Below are 27,644 nucleotides of genomic sequence, written 5' to 3'. Positions count from 1 at the left end.
AATGCATGTTTGTTAATCATCAAAACAAGGTGATTGAATGAACCCATGGGGAACCCTTGGGCTAACATAGTGTTTAAAAATTAGGACTCGGAAGAGGACTTGGTTTTCGACATGGAAGTGCCGTTGGAGCCCTCCATAGTCACACTGTTGAGAGGTTCTCGGAAGCATGATTTCCAAAAGGGAAATGTTATCAGCACTACTGTATTTTGATGAGGGCACTCCTCACTTTATTAAAAGTACGGTATGGCCCGCACAATAGGATGATCCAAATTGTCCATTAGATGGGCCACAACCTAACCATAGGCTGATCCTAACCCTCCGATCTGAATGTCAAAGGGTTTATCCTAATCCTCTATAGATCGGAGGGTTAGAATCAACCTATGGAAATAACTTTTTTGGGCACAACCTAGCTAGCCTAACTGACTGTTTCCAATTGAATGTAGCTTATTTGATTCAGTTTGGAAGCTTTCTTATTTCGGTTTTCAAAACCAAACCTTTTTTTTTATACAAAACTTAATCCCAGCCATTCAAACTATCAATAACAATCCTAAGTCCTCTAAAATTAATCCAAGCTTGAATTTTAGTCCCGCATTGTTCTCCCTATACTCAGAGTCTTGATTCATAGCTTCATGAACCCTCGGATAGCCTTTGACACCTGCCTAGAGCTTTCTAAGACAAGAGCCCAATAATCAAAGACAGAGTACTGTCGAGTGCAATCCGGTTTCTTTAATTTCTTGCTGTGTTTTCCTGTGAATGATTAGTCATCACATCATACCCGGTAATCAAATTTCAGTAGGCATCCTTAAGAGCTGTTTTTAGGGTACCCACAAATAGAAAATTCAACGACAGTCTCAATCCAGGTTTTTTCTTTTTTATCCCCTGAATGATTAATCATCACAGCAATTCCGTCTAGGAATCGTTGAAAAATGATTTTATCGTATCAAAGAATATGAAATCCAACCACTGATAAGCAATGAGTTAAACCTTTGAAAAAGCCAAAATTTACCCACTTTCTAAAAAACAAGGAAGATGAGTATAATGCAAAGAAGACAATTAAAAGATCCGGGCTGGTTCCCAATCTGCTTAAATCCCACCAAGCTCTATCATTGCGCAAAACATTTCTAAAAGCTGCATAGATATCCTATTCTCACTCAAAATCGCTAAATTAGATCCAACTGGATGTTTATACTCGTGTACTTTTTCCATATTATTTCACTAATCATAAGCAGAAGCCCATAAAATGACATGAAAGCACAGACCAAAATAAATGATGATTATAAATATAGCTAAACACCAATGCCCGCCTCGTTCTTTCCATGCTATGCATTTCAACAATCCAAGGGTGCCGCAGAACGACGCCCCTACTCTCGCTCTCTCATGAATGATGCATTTCGAGGTTCATTCCCCTATTTGTATAAAATAAATTGATCACTATCCTCTGCCTGCAAACACAAAAAACAGGATTGGCTTATATGGACAGAAGAAACAACAAAAAGTGAAAGAACAAAGCAAGCAAATGTATTTAAGAGATTGAAAGCACAGAGATGATATCTTGATTTTTCTTTTCTTTTTTAAAAGCACAAAGAAAGCAAGCTGATGTGAAGAGATTGAAAGCTCATAGAGATGGTATCGTTTGATTCAAAATAAGACATATACAAAGTGAATAAACTTGAAGATATTGAACGAGGGAGATGGGATGGTTGATTTTTAAGTTTGCCAAAAAGCAAGCAAAATGATGTGAAGAGAATGAAACCCCGTAGCGATTGTATATCCTTGACACTATCTGTACAAAAAGGCACTAAAACAAACGATATTTCAAAAGTTGTGCTTCCGAGTTCTTTTCACATATGATTTTTTTACTGCAAATACAGGAATAATTTACCCGAATTTCAACATATTTTAAAACATTCATATATATGTTTCCAAAGACTATGTATCAAATTTATCTATTTTCCGACCCAATCCAACATTCCTAGTTTTTTAAGTAACTAAATGGAGCAATAGGAGTGTCTGAACAAGTTTTCAGTTCTTCCAAGCAGTTCTTTGAGTAACCAATGGATTCTCTTCACCCCAATTCACTGTCACTGGTGATCCTAAGAATGGGCTCATACTCCCCAGTCAATTTTCTCTATTCTCCTTGATACTTGATTTTGTCATAGACCACCTACCACCTTTTTCATCCTTGAGTTTTGTTCCACCATTGTGATGGAGAATGAATGTGAGAAAGGGACTTTCATTCGAGTCTCTTATTATTAAATATTTCATTTTGGGGCAGGGACAAAATAGTGAGTTTTCCTTTTCTCTGCAGAATAAGTAAGAACTGGTTATAACTTTTTTCTGCTGAATAAGTAAAATCTCATTAAGTTTTATGGTATTTTAGTTTACAGTTTGGTATCAGAGCGACGTATTTTTCCTTGGTGATTCATCCTACATCACACAACGAGATACTCGTATTTGTATGTGTCTTATATTTTTGAAAAAGCAATGTCATCTTCCCATTTGTGTATGCGTTAGTCTCTGGATCTGGGTATCATAGGTTTAGACATGAAAAGGTAACCGATTAAATATTTAAAATAATAGATTAAAAATTGCCTAGTTTGAGACTAGACTGAGTCAACCTAGTCAAATCGGCAAAAACATGTCGGGTTTAATCAAACCAGATTTTACCAGACCCACCACCCAGATAGTGACCGAGTCAACCAAGCGGGTTTCCAAACTATGCTTAAATAAAGAATTCTATAAAGTATCATAATAAGAAGAGAAAAAGAACCTGAAGAAAACAAGAAAGATAAGGAAAAATGAAAGGCCGTGAATTTTTTAAACTCCTCACCTCCTATCCCAAAATTGTTGAAAAGTTAAAAATCAGGGTTTCCGTTGGGTGGAAGGCCAGTAACTTTCCCAACTGCAACTGTTTTCCCTGTGAACATATGAATCACAATAAATGATTTATATAGAAAAATAGGAATGTGTCATTAGTGCATGAGCATTTTTCCCATTCATTTACCTTCAGAACGAAGGGTAAACCTTCCAAGCTGTGGAAAATCGGTAAAGTTCTCGACACATATCAAGTTATTCACCTGAGAGGCATATTTATGAGAATAGTTCAAGCAAAAGTATCTCAAGCTGCATTTTTCAAATAAAATTTTAAAAGAGTCGACCTGGATACGACAAACAACAACAGCGCCGTTCTTCACAAAAAGGACTTTCTTCCTCTTGGGTTTTCTTGTCTTTGGGTCAATTTCTTGCAGCAGCTCAACAATTTCACACTCCTCCACAACCGCATGAATGTGCAATATTGCCTTGTAACCAGCAGTAAAAATTGCCTGCCATATTCCAATTGTAGATGACTAATGATGAATATCATCAAGAACCAAAAGACACTAAAAAATCCAAAAGCAAAGGGCTAAGGAATATACAATAAATATTTTAGAAAAAAAAGAGGAAAATACAATAAAGTGATAAATATACATTGTCAAGCAACTCCAGGATCTGCAACTGAGCATCGAATTCTGAAAATCCAGCTATCGGCTTTACTGCATGAGCATAATTAAGCAAAAGATCTCGTCATGAGGCCAACAAAATAAAAGTGCAAGATATAGACACCTCTGACGATCCACATCTCTACAGCTATGCTAAAAGTGCTCTTTTCAAAATCTTGTGGATGGCATGAGAGACTATAATTCAGGTCTGTGTTGGAGATTCACATGAATTTCTTCAGAAGGAATCAACATCTGACATATCCCCTCCCAAAAAACCAGTTGTGAAACCATTTTTAAGTTGGGATGTGAGCCGCTAAGCAAACATATCTACAGTTTTTCATTGTATATATAGGCTACTGATATCGGAGCGAACTCACCTTGTTTTACATTGTTTAACCTGGTGCCAAAGTCTATTACAATTCCCAAAAAGTTCTCAGCAGCCAATAAATAAAAATAAATTTAATTTTTGAGAAAACTATATTTTTTCAGAAGAAAAATGGCTCGGGATGATGTACCCAAAAACTCACAAAAAAACAAAACCAACCCCCATTACAATTTTATTATTATTACTATATAAAATCATAACTTATTCTCAACCATGCACAGAGAGAGAGAGAGAGAGAGAGCCAATTCCTAAAGTATTTTCTAAGAGATGTCATACTCATATTGATGAATGAAATTCACAGGCTGGTAGCTTAGCTAATATTGGGGATTCCTATGCAAGGATGTTACTCAATATCATATGCCTAGGAAATTGTAATTTTGTCAAAATTATGTTTCAAAGAGAAAGAAAAATAATGAATTACTTTAGAAATATAGAGCATGAGCTGAATGAAGACAAAGAATATTCCTGAAGAAATAAAGACGGTACATTTCTTGTTAAAAAACCAATAATTCCCCATACTAGAGATGACTTCTGGCCACGGGCATGCAATGCTACTGGCATAACCATGCCACCACACCAATGCATCCAAATTTCGATCCACATTCAAGTACATCCCCAACCCAACTTAGAAAGCATTATCATGGTATGTTTAATCATGTTAACAGTATATTATCATATGAAACCATGTAACTCATCATGAGTATAAAAAACGTACCAACACTTGATAGGACAAAACCAGCCAAAATGTCCTCTTCTTCAACTCCTGATAACTTAACTCTGACATTTTCACCAGGTGCTGCACGTCTTACTTTATTTTCATCAGCATATATCCCTAAAACTTTCACAGAAACCTGAAATAAACAAGCAAAAAAAGGGTCAAAACGGCTTGAGCTGCACCAGAAGATTTAGGGAAGAGGACGGGTTACCCAGCTCAACAGGAATTTTTGCATACCTTATTAGGCATGACGAACAAGCTATCACCCTCACAAATAGTACCAGACTCGATTTTTCCCATAACTACTGTTCCCATGTCTTTAAACTTATCGATTATTGGCATTCTGCACAACAAAACATATGCAGGACAACCAAAATTTAAAGAATAACAGAGAGTTTACAGAATAAAAAACAGAAGACTCAAAATTGTAAATAGCAATATGAAGTTCAACAGTAGAATTAATAATCAGAATGCTTAAATGATCCAAAGTACAATCAGCATCAATCTGATCCCAAAATACATATTTTAAGAACATACTGAAATATGTGTTTACAAGAATATTGTCAAGTGTTTTCAGTTTACAATATCTGAAGGCAGATTGTCACTCACCATTTCATAATGTTTCACAATTACATAATAAAATAATATGCATGTTGTTCCCACCACAAACAAACCTCAGCTTCGTCATTCACCATCTGAAAATTCCAGACTGGTCAACCAGGCTGTAAACTGTAAGGATGATTCACAAGTTTATTCCATCAAAATTTGCGCACGCTTCTTTTTTTTTCCAATGAAAGGGTATTCTACAGAAATGGTTAAAAAGCACTCCAAAATATGCGGGTATTAGTGTTTCAAACATCAACCAGGATTTAATGTTTGCATCACTTACTTTCACAAAAATGGGTTCAGCTTGTAAGACTTTCTTGCAAGCAATTCAATTCTGGAAGATCTGTTAACACATCTTCTTCCTAGGACTGCACAGTAGTCTCTCTTTTTTCTGTCCTCGGACCCCTACACACATCTAAACCTATAAGTTTGAAAGACTACGTATGAATTCACCAAAGATCCACAAACTTCCTCTTTCGTCCTGTTTATTGTTGTAAGAAACTGTTTTCAAAGACAACTTGGAACACTATTTGGTGCTGATTTTGTTCAAACCATGAAATGTATTGGAGGTTTTGGAAGATTACGATTTTACCAACCAATTGTGGGGAAATACATCTGCATGTCTATCACGAACCCAACACAGCATATGATGGATCTGTCAGTCTATATACAAGCACCACAGTGTCGTCGCATGGGGAGTTTTTCTCAAGCCTAAAAAGCCACCGACCGAATCATCGACACACACGGGTTAACTGTTTTACCTTTGCCGAGTTCTTGCCTTTCCGACTACCACCATAAATTAGAAGTGTACATTTGTGTAGTGAGTATAAGAAAAGGAACTTAACACGGAAGGCATGCCAAGCTACCACCATAAATAAACAAAAGTGGAGTTGTGCCTAATCTTTAACAGCCAAGTATATTTTATCTACATTGAAAGTAATAGTTCATCCACTTCAAAATTCAGATTCAAAATACACTTTCTAAAATATCCAATATATATACATATGCCACATTTTACATCACAGTAGCCTGAAAGAGAATCATATCAAGATCATTCTAGTAAGTACAAGCAAGGTTTTAGATTTCGGCCGAAATCTGAAATTTCTGAAATTCCATTCTTATCCGAAACCGAAACTGCACATACACAAAACGTTACTTAATTTCACCGAAATTTCCCCGAAATGTCGGTATATATACATTTCACCCGAAATTTTTGAAATTTCAATCGTTGTTTTAAATTTCAAGCAAATCTGGACGAAATCTACGGAAATTTGAACATTTCGACCGAAATTCCGGGAATTTCAACAGATGTTGAGGGGGAAAAATAAAGGGGGAGAATATTTCGACGTTACGGGGGAGAGATTTTATCCGTTTTAAAGGGAAAGAATCCTCAAGTAGTAAACCTTGCTCACTATAGCAATCACTTCTTTGATTTTTGGCTCTTTTCATCCCCTGAAATGGCAAAACTACCCCTCTCATGTGGCAAAGAAAAACGCTAAAGAGGGTGAATTTATCCTCAAGCAGTACCATTCTCACAGAAACCGTTAAAGGAAGCATTTTATCCGTAGATAGAAAAAATCATTCCCCTAATTTAGTTGGGAAACCCTACAGAAGAGGAATTTTCATTTACTACAAAAAACTAATTTTGTTTTTTTAAATAAAAAGTATCTTTGCCAAAATTTCGGCAGGGAATTGCACCGAAATTTTATGTTTAATATAATATTATTTTTAATATGGAATACTGGATTTCGTCCGAAATTCCGAAATTTCCAGTTTCACTAGGTCCGAAATGCATCCCGAAACAAAAATTTAAAACCTTGAGTACAAGTTGAATAAGTATTTAGTTTGCTTGTGCATCTGAAAATAGACCTGACACCTTGTTATACTGAACTTAAACATAAAACCAATCTCAATTCATTATATATAAGAGGATGATACTCAACAGCCACTACTAGTAGAAGTTGAACCAAACGATAGCATTTATTTTACTCTATGATATAATTATTTTAAGGAGATCAAGTCACCTTATTGTATTAAAAAATGCCAGTCATATTATTATAACAAATTTAAACCTAAAACCATCATTAAAACATCAAATATAGAAGTTCAACATTCACTTTTAGTAGAAGTTCAACCAAACAATATGCTTGTTTTGCTGCCATTACTATAAAGAGAATTTAGATTAGAATTCAATATCACATAATTTTTCTTTTAAGGTTCAAAACTTCAATTTTAATTTAATTAGGGTTGCGCAAGTGATGACCAACAAAATAATCATGACATTTCAAGAATAGCATAAGAACAGCACAAAGTACTATTAAAGCGATTTGGTGAAATCATAAAATTTGCAATGCTGATTTTATGCTCAACAGTACAAGTGTGTTATTAGACTAAAAACACTGAAAGCATTTTAAACAGAGAAATGCCAAATATATATATATATATATATATATATATATATATATATATATATATATATATATATATTACCTAAGTGGGCCATTAGGGTCTCGTGGGGGAACTTCAATAGCATCCAGGGCTTCAAAAAGACACGGACCATTCCACCAGTCACACACACTCTTATCCATCCTGGTTTTCATGTTTGAACCAAACAGACCAGATATCGGAAGGAACTGAACGTCTGCAATTGAATGTAATGAAGACAGATTATTAAAAGCTGTTATCTATTAGCATAAAACTAGGAACGCTTAGTAACCATCTTGCAGTGCACATGTTATGAAACAAAAATATAATTGTTGTAAATATTGCTTCAATGCAGGGTGAGAATGACATCATTCTCGACCCACCCATCAATAAATATTTATTGATCAAATTCCTAATTGAAGTGCATGACAAGCTAAGGAGAAAAACTAAATAAACTTGACATTTCTCATCTGTCATTGGTTAAAAAAACGTAAAGTTTTGACAATAATCACAAAGTTCATAGCATGTTAAGGCAAAAACACAAAGCACATACTAACGAACAACACGCAGTTACATATGCTTGGATCATGTTCCATTGAAGCACGAAGGTTTATTTCAAAAAACAAACCAAAAGGGAAATAAAGAAGATTGGGATGTTTGCTAGCAAACATTCATTGGTAACTAATATAGAAGAGAACATTCCAAAATGAACAACAAAAGAAAGAATCAAATATTAAACAAGATTCCTCAAATGCAGACTGCATATGTAAAGGTAATATAATCAAGCCACGAAATTGTAGGACAAGAGATGCCAAAAGGCAATCCCAATCCTAAAGGAATGGGCATGAGACTTAAGCAATGATTAAAAACCCGGCCAAAACTGGGTGGTTGCGGTAGAAAAAAAACAGTTCCAGGCAAGAAAGATATGAATAGCAATGGTACCAATACCAATTGCAAAGGTATAAAAATATTTAAGATTTTTTTATCTTTGTCGACAAACTTTGAGGGTCCATCCTAGTTGAATCGAATGTGGGTCCACTTTTCATTTCAATGTGAAGAATCACAGGAATTTTATTCTCTTTTTCTTTTTCTTGATGACGAAGGGTGTCCCCACCCCCTTCGGGGGTAGGACTATTCCCTACGGATGCGCGCAAGGAATTTCATATTTCAAAATCTAAGCATCCTACAAATTATGAGTACCTGACAAAGCACGGGAAAGGGAAATATTTTTTTGGTAAGCCGTTTCACCTTGCATTTCATTTCATTAATGTAGAGAATGATACTTTGTAGGCAGCATCATTCGACTGCACAGCAAAGTAATTGTATATTATTATGCATGAGATGTCAGATCGGCATGGGACCAATACCACCTCGTAACTCTATGTGGTATTGACAGTGTTGGGATCATTGGAGAGATGACTGGTAGTTATACTTTCTTATACTTCATTACATTGTACTTCTTTATTGACTTTATTGTTCCAGACATGTGCGACAATGCATATCGGTAGGTGTTCGATGAGATTAAGCAATTATGGATGGCTATTGTGCTTGCTTGAGGGTTTCTCAGTATGTATTTGTGCTTATTCTAGCATTTCCCGAAGTTTCATCTTAAAATTTCATCATTTGGATATGTTTTCATATGTTTCCGTGATTTTACAAGATTTCCACCGAAATTTCCAACAGAAACCTAAGTGTTTGCGTTTCCGTGCCAACTCGAACCGAAATTTAAACCATGACTACAGAAGCCATATGGCCCAAATTTCTCCACAACATTAGTTGCCTCTCAGAATTAGGAAATACAATGTCCTCGATATTATCAACATTTTTTATCATTTTGGATGCTAAAATGATCAAGAATCATGTTTGGTTGATGAATCATAGTTGTGTGATCAGTGCTGAGTTATCGGGTATCGTTCATGGGCAGCATTTGCTGTTGAGGACGATCACACAGTTGTCTGACACACTTTCAGAAAAATGATCAGCATTCTAGTTAAGAAAGTGTTGAGCATATGGGGACACTAAAAGTTTCACATAAGGCAGCTCATAAGAAAACATAAGGCGATGCTTCTGGATCTATTAATGCTTTGCTTTTATGGAGATGCCAATCTTAATGCTTGAATAGCAGAAGGTTGAGTCATCCATGCATCCAAAAACATCAACAGGATCAAGAGAACGATAATTGTGCAAGAGATATCAACTAACCATTTATGAATTCACTTAAAATTGCGAATGACAATCGACAAGCTACCACCATACTGAAACAGATGAAATTTGATACACTAACTCCATGAAAAGGGTCCAACATCAGTACCTTTCTTCACATTGTAGCTCGAAATTTTTAGGAAAGGTGTCATCTTTGATTCTATTTCATCAAATCTGGCAAAGGCAAGCAAACATGGGTAAAGATTAATAATAAACCTCCCAATTGGTTCTCACTCAAATGTAGACCAAACATAAGACACCTCTGTTTAGACCACATCACAGTAGGATCATCCATTTTGTTGACAACAACAAGCAATTTAGAAACACCCAGAGTTTTTGCAAGTTGGACATGTTCACGAGTCTGACCACCTCTTTCATATCCAGTTTCAAACTCCCCTTTCCGGGCCGATATTACCTGAATACCAATGTACCTCAAAAGAGTAAGTTATAGACTTTTCTTTTCTTTTCTTTTCTTTTCGAACAGTAAGTTATACACTTCTCAGACATATAATATACAGAATACAATTATTGCCAGCATAAGGTGGTTACCAGAACTCCAATATCAGCTTGAGATGCACCACTGATCATGTTTGGAACGTAGCTCTTGTGACCCTGTAAAATCAAAATGAACTAATAAGAAAAAGTAGCACGGAAAAATAAGATTAAAAACAATTTTTAGCCCAATGCGAATCATATGAACTTTCCGAAAGATCTGAGGGTTTCAACAGTGTATAGCAAAATCATCGCTTTGGCCAAAACCACTTAATTTCGTCCAAGATTTAAACCATATAAAAGTATTTAGAAGGTTAAACAATTCTTTCGTGACCTTAAATAGACATATAATTGTTATCAGTTTCCAGCAAAATATAATATTATAAAGGAATTTTATAGTAAGGGAAGGAAGGTTACCGGAGCATCCAAAATTGTGAATCTCGTAGTTTCTGTCTCAAAATGGGCTCTACCAACCTCCACCGTCTTACCCTGAAATTAGCATTTTAAAGTCGAGAAAATCATGACCTACTTCTCAAACACAAACACAAACACAATGGAATTTTTCTACGAGCCAGTTGCAAGTTGCAACCAAACACAATTCAATTTGATGTATGATAACCCTGGGTCACTTGTGTTATAAAGTGACATGCATCCCCATAATGGGCACCAAAGAATATAAATCCAGTACAAAAAGAAAAAGGCAATGGGGATCGACGTCAAAGGTTGCAAGTTTACAGGAATGCCGGTTCGCAAAGTTGAGCTATTGTAATCTGGTCGGGCTCAGGTTGAGTCCAAATTACTTTTTTTAGCTAAAGCTCAACAATTAAGCACCCAAGTTGCAACTGCAACAATGTCACAAGCATCGGATTGAAGGAAATAGAGACAGAATCCAATTAAGGATTCAATTATCCAAGCAACATCAACATCAAGCCCCTTAAGCATACCTTTATTCGCTCCTCCTCATTTGTATCCATGATATATGCCATATACCTAGCACATAAAGGAAGAAAAGGTTGTGTTCAAATCAAAGGCAATCAAACAAATATGAGCTTAAAAATAAAATAAAAATGAATGGAAAGAAAATATCGGTTACTTCACTATGCAGGGTTGCCAATACGAAGAGATAAATCGAACCAATAAAATACTCAATAGTACTGAAACTTTATGACTTTGCTAAACAAGGATTCATAACACGAGATTTATCTGTGACCTATTCTGCAACATACACATGTCCTCATCTAAAATCCCAAGCACTAGATGATCAGAGACATAGGAATTATATAATAAGAACAAGAAATGCAAAACATTTTTTATTTCATTTAGACGAAGTGATGGAAAGACAACCGATGGTCATGGTTACTGAACTTACAATACCTTAATGTAGTTATTAACTTGGTCATTGTCACTCTTACATTTAAGTTTTTTGTGACCACTAATAAAGATTTTGCATGCAACTTATCGGATTTCAACTATATATGCATGTATATGTTTATATTAACATTTATACAAGGGATTGAGCCTCTGGCTCAATGGTCAAGGATTTGTTCTCCAACATGGAGGTCGGAGGTTCAATCTCAGCTTACCTACCAAAAAAAAGACATGTATACAAAGTTCCAATCCCAGTTCCAATGTAAGAAAAAGCCACATTTTGTTTTACCATCAAGATCAAGAACATGAGCTCTGCCATGTAAATCCACTTTCCAATGGGAGACAAATGTTTCTCTACTGCTCCAATTAAGTAAATCCCGTTTCCAATTGAAGATGAAGTAGTTATTGGAGTTCTTCCATGTAAGAAAAAACCACACTGAATTTTAGTTTCAAGATAAATAAAAAGAGTTCTTCCATGTAAATCCCCTTTGCGATGGAAGATGAAATGTTTCTTAATTGCTCCAATTAAGTAAATACTCTTTTCAATGGAAGATGGCATAGTAGTGGAGCTCTTCTGTGTAAGAAAAAGCCATACTGTTTTTTTTTTTCAATTTCAAGATAAAGAACAAGAGCTCTTCCATGTAGCCAAAAGCACCTACCTCTAATTATAATTCAGCCTTTGAAGGCTAAAGTAGGTGACCTATAGGTTGCATGCTCAACATGATGTCCATATAATGCCAAAAGAAAGTTTAACCATTTAGGCCACACTATAAGTCCCATTGTGAAAGTTCAAAACAAAATTACATTCACAGAGGAAAAAAATAGTAAAAATCCTCAACATGTATCTAATAAAGACAAGAAACGAGCCCATTGTATGTACAGAGACAGCTGTAGGTGAATAACCTCCTCACTTCAAGAGCCAAATCAACTAGCAAAAGCAGAAACTTTTTTTTTTTTTTTTTAAATGAGCAAAAGTAGAAACTTTATCCACAATTAACCAACAAACAATCAAAACTGAAGCTTTGCCCAAAAGAGTTAATGCTGAACAACAGAAAACAATTAGAAGAGTACATCTCTTCAGCCTAAGGTAACCAGCATTATAAGCAACTGAAGCCCAAACTAGCACAAAGAGGGATCAATATCAATAGCCGTGGAGCTCCAATTAGAAAATACTACCTAAGAATCAATTGTACATAATAGATCTACTTATGTACAGGGAGAAAATGCGAAGTAATATTCTGGTCATGTTAATTAAGACATATCTAATATTCTTCACATTCAAAAAATTAGTAAACAATAGCCACAAAAATGAAGCTAATCACAGAATATGGACTTCTAATCATGGAAGTAATAGCTGGCAAGGAGAGCGACAATAGGTACAAGCAAGAGAGCGATTCACAAGTGAAGTGGCCTAGGTCAAGAGATTACACTGACTGACAACATAACCTCTCCTTGGTGGAGGCATTACTTTGCTCACATCACAAACAACTTCACAAAACACCATGAAACAAAGGCAGAGAAGTCAAAAGCTCATGCCCACTGAAATATATATATAAAATAGCAGATGGCAGCAATGTGATTGGTGCAACTACAAATCTGACATCCCATAGATGGTTGCAGAGCAGTGCACTACAACGTGAATGAACCCAAACTCCAGGAAGGCACATCAGCAAAGTGGTTGGTGCAACTACAAATCTGACATCCCATAGATGGTGGCAGAGCAGTGCGCTACAACATGACTGAACCCAGACACCAGGAGGGCACATCAACTTGGGTGGGGTGAGAAGAGGGTGTTGGTGTCAACAAAAGACCACGTCGAGGCCTTCCTAGTGTAGGTTGAGGCGAGGCCTAAGGTCGAGGGTTTAGAAAATCATGTGCCTAGGGTTGTATTTTCATGGGTTTTGTATGAAGGTTACAGAAAGATTGCTAAAAAACACCTAAATCCTCCAAAAACTCGGCGAATCTCCAAGGAAAAACGTGGGGTCCCCCTAACCATCGAATAATATTAAGGGAGTCCCCTTCAATCATCACTTTGTCCAAATTTTCACCGTCTAAAAACTTGATTCCTTGATGTCCTGCACATACCTCCACCTCATTTGAATCTGCCATCCCAATTGGGCCTGCAAAAGTCCCCCTTACAACACCCCCATCGTCTCTCAGGACTCCCCCTATACCTGCTAGGCCTGGATTTCCAAGGCTAGATAAATCAAAGTTAAGTTTCAAAAATCCCGGAGGAATATGGGCCCTATTATAAACAACTAAAGGACTAAAGTGAGTTGCTAACTTGCACCTTAAGCTTAAGTTAGCAAGAAAAGGAGAAAGTGGATGAAATTAGGGAAGAAAGTGATCTTCAAAGTGTTTTCAGAGGAAAAAATAAAAGAGGAAAAAAAAAGAAAATGGGAGTAATGAAGAAAAAAGTGAGAAGATGTGAGAAGGTCAGAAAAGAAAATGAGAATTTTTTTTTTGGAATGAAGGGGAAGAAAGAAGGTAACGAATTTGATTAAAGAAATAAGATCACCATCCAATAGATTGAGAAATATTTTATTTAAGAGAAGATAGAATGGAGAGCCCTAAGATCTCGATCTTCCCATTCTGAAACAGTATGGAGTGCTAAACTCAATTCCTTACATGGTATGCGATTTGTTGTTCCCACCCTCTTGACTCATTTATGGTGGAGGGGGGCTCAAAATTATTCGTTGGGCGAATGAGGGAGAGAAACTGTGCTTGGAAATTTGTGGATGCAATTGAGCAGGTCCTAGACATGGTGGATGGGCATGCTACCGAGTTCCGACACATCTTCCACACAGCTAATGGCAAGACAAATGCCCTTGTCTGCGGTGGCATCTCTAAAGGCTCTTTACAGCTGTCTTACCTTCACTCCACCCTCCAATGAGGGGCAAGTGTATATTTAGGTTTCTTTTTTATATATCTAGCCCTTCATCATCTATGTAGTTGGGCCTTCCATTTTTCCACTTTCTCTGTAAGAAGATTTACCATTCAAAAATTAAGAATAAAACCAATAAAAGGCATATACATAGAAGTGAGTATTGCTCTTAATGACCAAAATACCACTATCACTAAACTACGCCTTCTAAAAAGATGTCACAGGCCTACAACATGATGTACAGCTCTAAATATATAACCCCGCTTAAACTCCCAAACACTAAGGGTTTGTTAGCTAAGAACAGTGTTTCTTGGGAGCGAAAACCATTCTAAGAACAATGGTTCTTGGGAGCAAGAGGAGAGAAATTGCGAAAGTGACTCCTTTTTTATTCATAATTTATGCCCTAAATCCCGCGCAAAAAGCATTGATTCAGCGAAGTGAACCCGCATTGCCAAACGCCATTCTTGCCCGCCAATTGTTCTACGGAGAGGGAAAAGCCCAAAATCTCTCCAGATAATAGTCGCAAAACGCAACCTAAGATTACAAGGTAGCTGACAAAGAGAATGGAATTCAACCACAATTTAGAACAGCAAAAATCATATAACAGCCCACACCAAGAGCAACTACTACAAAATTAATATGGGCCACCCGAATACTAGAAATTGAGAGACGTTGTGGCTGGTAAATGTTAAAAGTCAAACCATTTAGAAACCTTGAACACATTCTCCATGCATCAATGGCTTCCAACTTTCCCTACAACACAAATGGATTTGGAAATTGAACAAAGAAGTGTTTTTTAACCATCAGTCACAATATTGTCCGTCCACAAAGTCGAATGATTATATGAATCACGAAATGTCATGAAAATAATTAGCTAATTGCCTAGTTGCTTTAATGTTTGTCAGACTATGTGACTTTGACAAAATATAGATTCTCAATCAATTAGCATAATACACATTGAGATGATCAGACACCCAAAAGGTCACTAGATACATGCAGTTGTCTGTTTCAAAAATCATGTTCAAGGGAAATGTTACTCGCTATGGTGATTCATCATGCTCTAAGAGATACGGTGAGAGATGTTTACAAAGCCAATCTTGGAAGGGTTCCTCTATTGTGGATCAAGGCCATGGTGGAAAGCCGGACAGTATATGTTTACATTAGATTGGAGATCATTCAATTATAGGTTAGCTTCAATAAATCCCATATCATTGGGAAGATAATATAATAGTCGACTGGATAGCAAAAATATGTTGCGTGCAGAAGTCGATCTTATAAGCAATATTGGAAACTTTATAGTTTATACCAGGTTGAAGAAATATAGGATGCAAAATGGAATTAAATAGATCATCAATCATAACAAAGTGGAGCTTGTTCCATTGATACAGAGCATAGGGAAGTAAACGAAAAAGAATTGAAAAGAACGACCATTATAAATTTTCTAACCATTGCAAATTTGAGAATCCCAATCCACAAACTCACCAACTTTCTCGGCTCTTGTCCTTCGCTTCTTTCTCGTATTTCTGAATTGTCCGATCATCAACCTGGCCACTGAGGAAAAGTATCTGCCCCCCTGTTGTGGACTTACCAGCATCTGGGATTCCAAAAAGTTACATGATCGTGAATACATAGAGCTTATGTAAGCCATGGAATAGATTAGGTTCATCATATACACAAATTAAATGGATTTAGATGTATGCTTTAATAAAATGAGCAAAGTGACAATGAGAAATAATTCTAGTTGATGCAGTAGTAACCATTAAGTCATTAACAAGTTGATGCAGTAGTAACCATTAAGTCATTAACAAGTTGATGCAGTAGTAACCATTAAGTCATTAACATTTAACAAGTCATGAAAAAAGTACGTAAACATTGACAATAATGTCATTATGATGAAAGCATACAAGATATAGATCTTCTGTACAAAACCTAAACTTCAAGCATAACTAGTGTAAGATGTCACAAATTCACAACCCGCGATCAAATCCAGGGCACATTAGCAATCAATAACATGGTTTAACTGTGAAAGATGTGCTCAACGACTAGAAGGACAAGTTGTCCTTTCCATGCAGTCACTAGCTAAAAAGAATAGATACCACCATAGTAGTGAAGGCAACTAGACAATTCTAGCAAACAAACCCAATGCTTGTCTAGTCACCTTGGCACTCACCTGGGCATATGATTTCTAAATAGAAAATATAAAATTTTTGTTAGAAAAATATCTTCGAGGATCAAGGGATAAAACCCTTCTTTTTTTTTACTTTATCTTATTAAAAAGATTAAAAATTGTTGCAAGAAAAATGAGTAGATTTTTTTAACAGGTTATAATTTAATGAATAAAAGGGGACAGACTAGATAAGGAGGCCAAACTACAACTTGAGTAGACTTTTTTAGTAACTGATATTTTAATGAATAAAAAGGGGCAGCTTACATAAGGGGCCAAAAAACCAAACTACAAGACCCACAAGCCGAGAGTACAAATCAGACCAAAAAAGCCTAAATAGTAGGCATCATAGACCAAATCTGCAACTTAATACAACCCGCCCTGAAGCTTGCAAGCTTATCAGCTTTTACATTACCCTCCATGTGCATATAAGAAATCCACCCAACTTTCAGAGAAGAAAAAACACAATTGAATCTCACAGAATTCAGATAACAAGCAAAAAGGAGGATGAAACTCTCCTTCGAACCGTCTAATTGCCAACTCAGAGTCACCTTCTATGCAAAGATAACAAGGAAAAATGCTAATCACGGAGTTAACAACAATGAATTCAGCTTAAATAGCAAGGGCACTAACCAGCAAGGCCTGCAAAGGCCATGCTAACTGACAAGGAAAATTAGAAATCGAAGACGAAAACCAACACCCCAAGATTCACAACACTAACGGAAATGATATTGCACAAATTGCACTAGAATGCAGAAGCATCAGAAAGGCAAATGACTTGCGAACTTTTGGTTTTGGCGAATGCCCAGGTCAACGGACCAAACCCGACCCGATTTGGGAAATCGGTTTGTGGTGATTATAATCGGGTTGGGTCAGGTTGACAATCATCAGGTTGAGAGTCGAGTTGGGTCGGGTTGAGGCCGACCCAACCCGAGTTGCCCCCCTATTCTAACAACCCAAAAAAACCAGTTCAGGTTAGGATTTGAAAAATAGAAGTAGCAGATGCCAAAATCATTCAATGCCCAAATCCTTTAGCAAGCTACCAAGGGGATGTCCCACAGCCGGCTTATAAGGCACTAACTACTAGATGGGAAAAAAAAAAAAGATTTCAAAACAGGTGACTCATACAGCCAACAATTCTAAATAGTAAATAAGTATATGATAAAACAAAACAAAAATCAGCTTCATCAAGAATAATTTATTGATGACAAACAAGCAAGAATTCTAAATAGTAAATAAGCTTATGAGAAAATAAAACAAAATCAGTTTCACCAAGAATGATTTATTGGTTCAGACAAGCGTCACAGTAATTAGACCCGAATGACACCTGAACGCTGATTCCATCAAGTTCAAAAAATTGAAGTTCTGACAGGCCTTCTAGACAAATAAAATGGGACGATGATTTGCTTCAAAATGCAGATGAAAAGGTCTTCCTAACAAAAAATGCATCATATAAATTTTGAACCAAAGATACACTCCCAAATGGAAATCTCCACTATAAAAATGACCGCCCAAAAGTATAAAAAAAAAAAAGCTGAAAGTAGAAGGTATGACGAAAATGCAGAACAATTAGGAAACCAGACATTGCACAGTGTGAAGAGTTGAAAGCTAATCCGGCTAACACATAACTAACTGGCTAACACATCATAAAATAGAAAGTACATCCCAACTCAGGTCTACTTACCAACATGGCCAATAAAAACAACATTCAGGTGCCGCTTTTTATCCTCTTCCTTTTCATCTAACTCTTCAACTTTTTCTGGGGCAGCTATTTCCTTCTCTTTTCCTGAAATTCAACGGACAAATCAAATCAGAATGATGTAAACTTAAAAGTGATGTTTCAGTAACCGGCAAAATCAACTGTTTGCCAAGTATTTGGAACCCATGTATCCATAAAGTTGTTCTACAATAAGAATAAACGCATGGAATGCATTAATATAGACAAGAAAGTGAAGCACCTGTTGGCTCCAATTGCATCGATTGAAAGCTTGGTGTGACCTCATCCTTGATATCTGGAACCGGCCAGAAACTAAAGTTAACTTGAAGGCATTTTCTAAATTAACAGCAACCATAATTAGGAAATGCAATAAGGTATTCCGTTCAAAAAAAAAAGGTACTGGACAGCCTTCAGTCCAAAATAAAAGCAACATTGCTTAAAGAAATTTCCAATATATCATTCTCGCCCCCTTTAATATCTTTCCCAACCAAACAGAGAAGAGTCTGACTACGCGAACAGTACCGTCTAGATTAATCCAAATTATTAACCTTTGGCACCTGCTTGGGGACATGTATGTGCAATCGAGACCATAGTTGCCAGGAAACTCCTTCGGCGGGTGGGAACCCCGTTTCCCCTAAAACGTGTTTCTCGCAAGTGGGAAACTCGTTTCCCCTAAAACGCAGGAAACGCGTTTCGGAAACGTTTCCAAAACATGATACAAAATTGGATAAATGTCTCCGAAACGCATGGGAAACATATGAGAAACTTATGTAAATCATAAGTAAACGCGTGATAAACATATGCAACACTCGTAAAAAACGAATGTGAAACGTGTAGGAAACATGTGTGGAACTTATGAAAATAATTTTGGAAAAAACACATCAAAAATTGTGGAATAGATATTAAAATAGAAAAGAATAGCATATATTGGAATAAAAATAAGAAAAATCAAATAGAAATTCGGAATTAACAAAATTTGAATTTACAAAACCACATATTTCATGTTTTTCTTGTGTTTCATTTGTGTTTTTTGTATCGTTTCTGAAGCACTTTTAATGTGTTTCCTAAGAAGTTTCCCATACTATTTTCTACTGTTTTCTCATTTCTCATTTCCCCTATTTTTTTTCATGCGTTTCCCGTTTCCGTTTCACGTTTCGCTTCCCGAATTCGTTTCACACCCTGGTAACTATGATCGAGACCATTGATCTCGTAGACCAGCAAGAAGCGGGCCACATGATACTATCCCAGGCAAAATGTATATCCCACCCGTAAGACTAAGGCCTAAAAAATCAATGGTTTGGATTTCCTTGTCAGAAAATTAAGAGAGGCTTGATGGATCAAATCTGTGAACGGCAATTGGCCGGACTTGTGCTCACCGGTTAGATTAACAGACCTGATCACATCCATGTGAGACATGTGGGGCCAGAAAGTGGTTGTTATGAAAGAACCTTACAACAACAGTCATTTTAGCATTTTCGATAGAGACTATTCTGATTGATTTTTTTAAGGAAATTACAATAGATCTATGCACAAAATAATATCAAACAGTTAATCATAGTAAACTGGGGACCAAAAACAACCTACACCATCAGCATGAAAAAACTAAAGCAGCATCAGCTCCAATATAGAAACTCTGAATAACCCAGAAAAAAATGGACAAAGAAGTCTACTTTTTGATATATACATATGTGTGTGTGCGCGTGCTAAACTGAATGGTGCCCCTGCAAAAGACAGCTGCAAGGGCACCCATAAGTTCCTCTACTTTTACAATTTTCTGTGCTACATAAATGAACTTCGGTGACGTGGATCCAATACGGGCGCCCTTGCAGCTGTCTTTTGCAGGGGCACCCCTCTCTCTCTCTCTCTCTCTCTCTCTCTCTCTCTCTCTCTCTCTCTCTCTCTCTCTCTCTCCATATATGTATAGAGAGAGAGAGAGAGGAGATGCGACTAGTTTGGCACATCACTCGAATGATAGAATAAAGCTACAATCTCAAAGACACCACCAAATGTACTTTCATATCTCTCAGGCAGATCTGCATGAAAATTTTCTCTACCATCAAATTATAGGATTAGAAGCAAAGGGCACCACAGCACATCGTGGCCTACCACTCCCTTCGTACAATGCCTCGGGATTGCTAGTGGAATTCTAGCACAACCTTCTTCTTCAAAGTGAAAAAACCATGAAAACTTGGATGTGATGCCCAAGCAAGATCTGGAGTGATTCCAGGTCTGATCTTTATGTTTATTTTCGTGCTTTAATCCTCTTTATTTTCAGTTCTTGATCTCTACATATTATTCTTTGACCCATGTGCCCCTTATTCCCTTAGTCTCAAGAAAAAACCCTTGCACCTTCCCGGCTTATGTCTGGACCTTCCCAACTTATGTCTGGACCTTCCCAACTTATGTCTCCACATTCTCGGCATATGCTTGCACACTTCTAAACCTACCCTAAACCTAGTAGGAATATTTTTCTAATCTAATTGCAAATTTTAGGATCCAGCCCTAATTTTACTCATCCATTTCATCCCTAGCATCCCCTTCATAGATATATCCTACATGAGTTTGGTATCAAAGCGAAGTATTAGTCCTTCCTTCGATCACCCGGCATCAGATATGCTATAAGAGCTACATATCCAGCGATCTTCCCTTACCTGTCCTACGTCAATTTGTTACCAGAGCCAGATGGTCCTGCATCAAATTTGCTATCAGAGCCACATATCCAGTGATCTTCCCTTATCCTAAATCACTTTGACTTCCATACGCCCATTAGGGTTGTTTGGAATGGACTTCTCTTGAGCTATCTCAAGATGTGAATAACAGCATTCGAATGTAGCACTCGAGGAGACTACATAAATTGACTAACCACCATCATAACGAAAGAGATAATAGCTTATCAACCAGTCTTCTATATCCTCCATAATTTACAAACAGCTCTCCCATATCCACAAGTAGCCTACTATTAATCTTCATAGGTGTGGCAATTGGCTTGGTTCCAAGTAATCTGATCTCCTTAAGCGAATGACATATTTTCCCTAAGGGAGAGTAATCTTTGCTTCACCCTTGTAACTTTAATTCCTAATAAGTAGCACAACGATCCCAGGTCGAGCCTTCAGACGATCAACCGAACCAAAGTCTTTATATAGTTCATACCGTATGTCTAGAAGCAACCTTCATCCACAATTTGAGCCTACAATCACCCAAACCATCTGGAAGATATTTCGCTGCGCAACCCATCTACAACTGACATCTCTCGCGTATCATTATCATAGAGCACAAACATTTCACCTTCTACTACCTTATGCCAAATAAGATTGTAAATAGCCTCAATATGAGATTAGGAACAGAAACAAATTAAAGAGATTGAGGAAAGTTTTGAAATTCAAGAGAGAGATGGCAATTAAGAAGCAAACTAAGAAATTAGGGGTGCAGCTTGGGTCAGGTTCAACCCGATTTTTCAGCGGGTTAGGTTGAGCTTTCATAGGGTCGGGTTGGGTTCGGGTTGGGAAAATCTAACCCAACAGAAATTCGGGTTGGGTTAGGGTTGAGTCTTACGCAACCCGACCCGATTTCAAACCCGAACAAATTTTGATTTTTGATTTGTTTGAAGCTTTTTAAAAACCATAAAGGCAACGGAAAAGTTCCCGCTTTAATTGACAAGTGACAGCCTACAACCTGACAACCTGCTTTTATTGACAGGTGACAACCTGCAACCCATAAATGAAAAAGTGACACCTGCTTTTATTGTCAACCCCTTAACTTGCAAAAGCCACCCCCTTTTCTCTTTTATGATATGAAAGCAATATTTCACTTGAAACCCTTTATTGACAACCCCTAAACTTGCAAAAACCACCCCCTTCTCTCTTTCATTGTCGAAAAGCTGTATTTTACTTGAAACCCTGAACATATGGCAGCATCTCATTTTTTCCCCTTTTGAGGTTTTTTCTTCTTGAAACTCCATCACCTCCTATCTTAAACCCACCTAAACTTGCATGTGTTGGCACCGGATGGAAGTGGTGAATGAAAGGAAAGTTTCTGGATTCAAAAGCTGCTCACGGTGAAGAAAACCGAGGCTAGGTTTTGCCTTTTTGGAAAAGATGATTCGATATGGTTCTTTTTCGTCTCTTTTCTTCACAGCAGGTTCTCTGTCCTTTGAGCTACAAAAGCCAAGTAGGTTTCTCTGCCTTAGCATGTTCCATTAATGGAGCTTTTCTGCTTCTTCTTTTTTTCCTGCAAATCGGGTCGGGTTCGGGTTGGGGTAATTAAAATCCGGGTTGGGTCGGGTTGGCCATCCTCGGGTTGAGAGTCGGGTCGGGTTAGGGTTGGAGAATTGGTTCTTTGGGTTGGGTTCAGGTTGAGTTGCACCCCTATAAGAAATAGAAGGAGCACTGCAAGAGTGTTACCTCTTTGAACACAATTGAAAGATCTAATAAAAAATCAGCATGCGTAGATGTATCACTAGACGGGGTTTTAAATTTCAACCGAAACTGACACGAAGCGACTGAAATTTTTTACTTCCGTCCCCACCGAAACACATGTCAAAACCAAATCGCATACCAAAACTAAAACCGTAAGTGATGTGTTACACTGTATAAATATGTGTTCTACTGTATAAATATGTGTTCTTCAAACTAGAGGTTGGAGGTCCAATCCCAGCTTACCTACCAAAAAAACTGTATCAATATGTATCATATAATTATATTTTTATGGATTGAATACAAAATGTAGCATGTATTATGTATATATGAATTACATGTGAAACGTGGTATTTACCGAGCTATTAGACATGCGCGACCACATGTCACTAGTTGTTTGATGTTGTTAGACCGTCATGGATAACTATTTGGCTTATATGATGGTTTAAAAGTGTCATTTAAAAATAAAATAAAAATGATGGTTTATAAGTGTGTATTTGTGGTACTTCTAGCATTTCCTGAAGTTCCATCTTAAAATTCAATCATCTGCATATGTTTCAATACGCTTCCATGATTTTACAGGATTTCCATCGAAATTTCAAACCGAAACCAAAAATGTTCGTGGTGGCTGAAACCAAAACCAAAACAAAAATTTAAAAGAAACCAAAACGTTTCGATTTTCATGGTGGCTGAAACCAAAACCGAAACAAAAATTTAAAACCCTGTTACCAGAGTCCGAATTTAATTGGTGTTGAGGCAATGGAATTGGTGTTTGTTACACGTGCATTGGGAAAGGAATTTTACACTCGTTTTTATAAACAAATCTCAAAACAGGTGTAAAATTCTGAAAGTATGTGTAGAATGATTGGAAAATTCCTTTCCCAATGCACCTTAACGGGTGCCCTAAGGCACTCGTTAGCAAAACCCTTACTTAAAATGGAAGTGTCTGCCGGGCTTCTTGCAAGAGAGCACAAGTATCACTTATCTCAATGCAAAGCACTTGTACAATTGGAAATGGAAGATTGAACATAGGGTCAACAAACTGATTTTGCTGACTACAAGACGAATATATGGTGTATGTTCATATAATGTAACATGAGGTATAGCGTATGATCAAAGAATGTAATATCAGAACACATAATTTGTTTATTTCGGAGTGGACTATGACATCTATGACCCTTTTAAGTAAGTGAATATCCCAAGAAAACACAATAAAATGAGGATCAAGTTTTCTCAATTAGGAATAAAACATTAAAGCATTCACATTCAAAGACACGGGGAGGCAAAGAAAAACAAAGGAGTATCAGGGAACAAAATGGAATATGGGGCTTTACTTTGAAGAACAAATGAAAGCATTCGATTGATCAAATCTCAAAAGGAATTTTACACTTGTTTTTATCAACAAATCTCAAAACAGGTGTAAAATTCTGAAAGTATGTGTAAAATGATTGGAAAATTCCTTTCCCAATGCACTTTAACGGGTGCCCTAAGGGCACTCATTAGCAAAACCCTTACTTAAAATGGAAGTATCTGCCAGGCTTCTTGCAAGAGAGCACAAGTATCACTTATCTCAATGCAAAGCACTTGTACAATTGGAAATGGTAGATTGAACATAGGGTCAACAAACTGATTTTGCTGACTACAAGACGAATATATGGTGTATGTTCAAATAATGTAACATGAGGTATAGTGTATGATCAAAGAATGTAATATCAGAACACATAATTTGTTTATTTCGGAGTGGACTATGACATCTATGAACCTTTTAAGTAAGTGAATATCCCAAGAAAACACAATAAAATGAGGATCAAGTTTCCTCAATTAGGAATAAAACAGTAAAGAATACACACTCAGAGACATGGGGAGGCAAAGAAAAACAAAGGAGGATCAGGGAACAAAATGGAATATGGGGCTTTACTTTGAAGAACAAGTGAAAGCATTCGATTTTTTCTCATAATCTTTCAAATTTATTGTGGAATAGTAACAAATAAGGTCCAATGTTCGGGATTTATAACATGGTAGCAGAACAAAATTCTAGGATCAGATCTCAAGGGTTTCCTTCTTTTGGATGTAGAAGATGAAGACGGATAGCTGTTTATATTACATGGAGATAATTGAAGGCATGTTTTCCCTTTATAATACGCTATCTATGTTTACTTTAGTTGAGATCCTTCTTTGTAGCTACCTAGGGAAGAAGGATCACGCAATAATTTTGAAGTTAACAAAGAATAATCACTCCCATTGGAGGTAGTTATAATGACCACTCAGGATTGATGAGTACGACGAACAATTAGTGGGTAAGTGAGAATCTTATGATAAATTCGATGGAGCTCAGTAACAATAGAAGTCTTCTTTTTCAAGACTGTGGAAGATATATGGGATGTGGTAGCCCAAACAGCCAGACCTACTCTCAACAAAAGTATTTAGCCATGATCTACCAATTGCATAGAGAGGTTGCAAACATGCAGCAAGTTTCTTCAACAATAAAAGAGTACTTTGGCCTTCTGAGGCAAAAGTAGGAGGAACTTGATCATTACCGGGTCAAAGCCTCCACTATTGAAGACATATTGAAGCAAACAGAACAGCATGGGATCTTTGAATTTCTTGCATGTTAAAACCTAGATCTAAAACTCCAACAAATTGAAATACTCGAAAAGGATGAGTTAGCTTCTACAATTATATTACAAGATAAACAAAAAAGGCATTATTATGATTTAGACACACACACATGTGTATCTATGATTTAGCCGACACTTGGAATTTATTGCCGACACACGTGTCCTGCCGTGTCCAACACGACACCCGTGTCTGCACATGTCGACACTCCTTTAGACACTTTTAAAGGTATTACTAGAAGTGTTGGACTAATTGTGGGCGTGTGGACACGCTTTTGTACCGTGTGAAGTGTGACAATCAGTTTTATTATTGAATATTGTGTTTATCTTTTTTTTATTATTAAGTCGTCTTTTTATCATAAACTCTTCTTTTAGCTCTTCTTTAGGCTATATATGTGTGTGTGTCTATATATGGGATTTGTTACGCAATTTTGCGGCTCACTTTTGCAGGAGAGAACAACACCTCAAATGCATTACATGAATAAGACAAAATCAGTCATAATACCCCTGACTTGTGAAATGCATATACCCCTAATGTCATAATAGGGTTAGCACCAAAATATATGGTATGGTTGTCTATGAAATGCACATACATGTTGTTTTTAGAAAACATAACACAGTACCAGTAAAAGGAGAAGTTCAATACAATTCCTCCCCTTTCATGGATAAATAAATAAGTTGAAGAAGTACGACTTAGTATTGTGAATTTTCCAACACAGAGATTATCCATACTATACATAGTTACATACCAGTGTAATTAAAATTAATACCACAAGTTAGATCTTCAGATTAATTAAAGACGTGAATAAACAGCAATTCGACTTCCTGTGTCAAAATCCAGCAAATTAAAGATAATCCCATGAATTCAACTAATCGCCACAATGATAATATAATAGAGATTGATGAACAACGAAAGTGAAACAAAAATAACAAAAAACCCTAATCCAAAGTGAAATCAATCAGATCTTACTACTAATCGTGTGAATCCCCTATGTTTTAAGCTTACACGAGCACGCAGATGTAACTCAGAAGAAAATAAACAAAATAGTAAAACAATCGAACAACACGAAGATATGAGAAGAAGAAAGATAGGGTTAGGGTTTTGGGAACCGACCTTCAGGATCGGAAGTTAAGGTTTCGGTGGAAGGGGGTGGATCATCGGTCATCATCTCGTCTTCCTGACTCCAATCGGACGGCTCAGCGCCTTCCACGATGGGCGTTGGCTGATGAGCAGCGTTCTCCTCACGCACTTCCTCCATCGCAACTAGGTTCGCTGGTTTCGCCACTCTGGCAAAAGAGAACGAGTAATGAGATATTTGTAGGTTTTTAACTTTTAATGCCATGCCACGCCGCGCAAGTTAGCGTTATCGTACGCTTTCATCTCACGGCTGCGCATGTTAGGCTATCGAATGGGTGCGCAAGTTAGCGTTAGTCCACGGACCCATGATGTAAACCGTACCTTGGGTTGAGATCTGAACCGTCCATTTGGTAGACCTTTATTTGGATCACCTTCAGCGCAATAGGGATCAACGGCCTATGTTGATCCCTAATCATGAAGAGTTTTAGTTTGATTATAATTTCTTTTTATTATTAGAATTTTACTTTCATTAGTATTTTTAATTTTCCATGCTGGACGAGTTTCAATTGGAGTAATTTTAGGAATTTGATATTATCTAGTAAGTTAGCTACAACTTAGGAAAAGATTGAATTGTACGTAGGAGAGTGCATGTTTTCTTCTCTCTAGTCTTACTAGATTTAGAGTCCCTGTTAGAATAGAAAATATCCACCAATGAAAAGGTTATAAATATAGCCATCTATGGTGTAAACGAATTAGGCCTTTGAATATAGAAAACAAGAGTTTTTGTATGTTGCCCCACAGTCAAGTACCGTCAAAATGGTACCGCCCTTGATATTTTATCCAACAGCAGCGTACTTTTTAGGAGGCTGCTGTTGGATCAAATATCAAGGGCAGTCAGATCCCTGATGAGCTGAAGATCATCATCCATTCCGATAAAAATGGAACAGTGTATCAGCGTTTGTAGTCTTTTTGTAGTTTCTCTGTTTGGAAATTTTCCTCCTAGTTTGCTCTTTGAGCCTCATGTAATCTCCCCATTCTATCATTATTGATAGTCTGGTTTTTTAATATATCTGGTGGAAGTCTTGCCTAACCCCAGCTTACTC

The 27,644-nt window shown here is 36.9% G+C and overlaps 1 protein-coding gene across 1 annotated transcript; it reads right to left on the bottom strand.

Moving 5' to 3' along the window:
* Positions 1-978: 978 nt before the first annotated feature.
* LOC143877560 (Translation elongation factor EF1A/initiation factor IF2gamma family protein) lies at positions 979-26,761 on the bottom strand. The gene is made up of 17 exons (XM_077379689.1): positions 26,578-26,761; positions 18,678-18,731; positions 18,404-18,505; positions 16,038-16,149; positions 11,248-11,293; positions 10,721-10,792; positions 10,361-10,423; positions 10,072-10,226; positions 9,921-9,985; positions 7,676-7,826; positions 4,817-4,922; positions 4,580-4,715; positions 3,469-3,533; positions 3,159-3,323; positions 3,005-3,077; positions 2,831-2,917; positions 979-1,442 (listed from the first exon to the last, which is right to left on the bottom strand). Exons 1-16 carry the CDS (start codon positions 26,720-26,722, stop codon positions 2,856-2,858), a joined length of 1,572 nt encoding a protein of 523 aa, XP_077235804.1. The 5' UTR covers positions 26,723-26,761; the 3' UTR covers positions 979-1,442; positions 2,831-2,855.
* Positions 26,762-27,644: the final 883 nt, after the last annotated feature.

This window comes from Tasmannia lanceolata, unplaced genomic scaffold, assembly GCF_043159265.1.
Source record: "Tasmannia lanceolata isolate RefF3 unplaced genomic scaffold, GAP_Taslan_0.1 ptg000005l, whole genome shotgun sequence".
Taxonomy (NCBI): Eukaryota; Viridiplantae; Streptophyta; class Magnoliopsida; order Canellales; family Winteraceae; genus Tasmannia; species Tasmannia lanceolata.
This window is presented reverse-complemented; position numbering and strand designations above follow the sequence as displayed.

Excerpts from the sequence above, each read along its gene's own strand:
- LOC143877560 (XM_077379689.1), bottom strand. The coding sequence starts at position 26,722 with ATGGAGGAAGTGCGTGAGGAGAACGCTGCTCATCAGCCAACGCCCATC. Across the intron at positions 7,827-9,920 it reads GAGCTACAATGTGAAGAAAG|ACGTTCAGTTCCTTCCGATA; the intron begins GTACTGATGTTG and ends ATTCAATTGCAG. Across the intron at positions 2,918-3,004 it reads GTTTACCCTTCGTTCTGAAG|GGAAAACAGTTGCAGTTGGG; the intron begins GTAAATGAATGG and ends ATATGTTCACAG.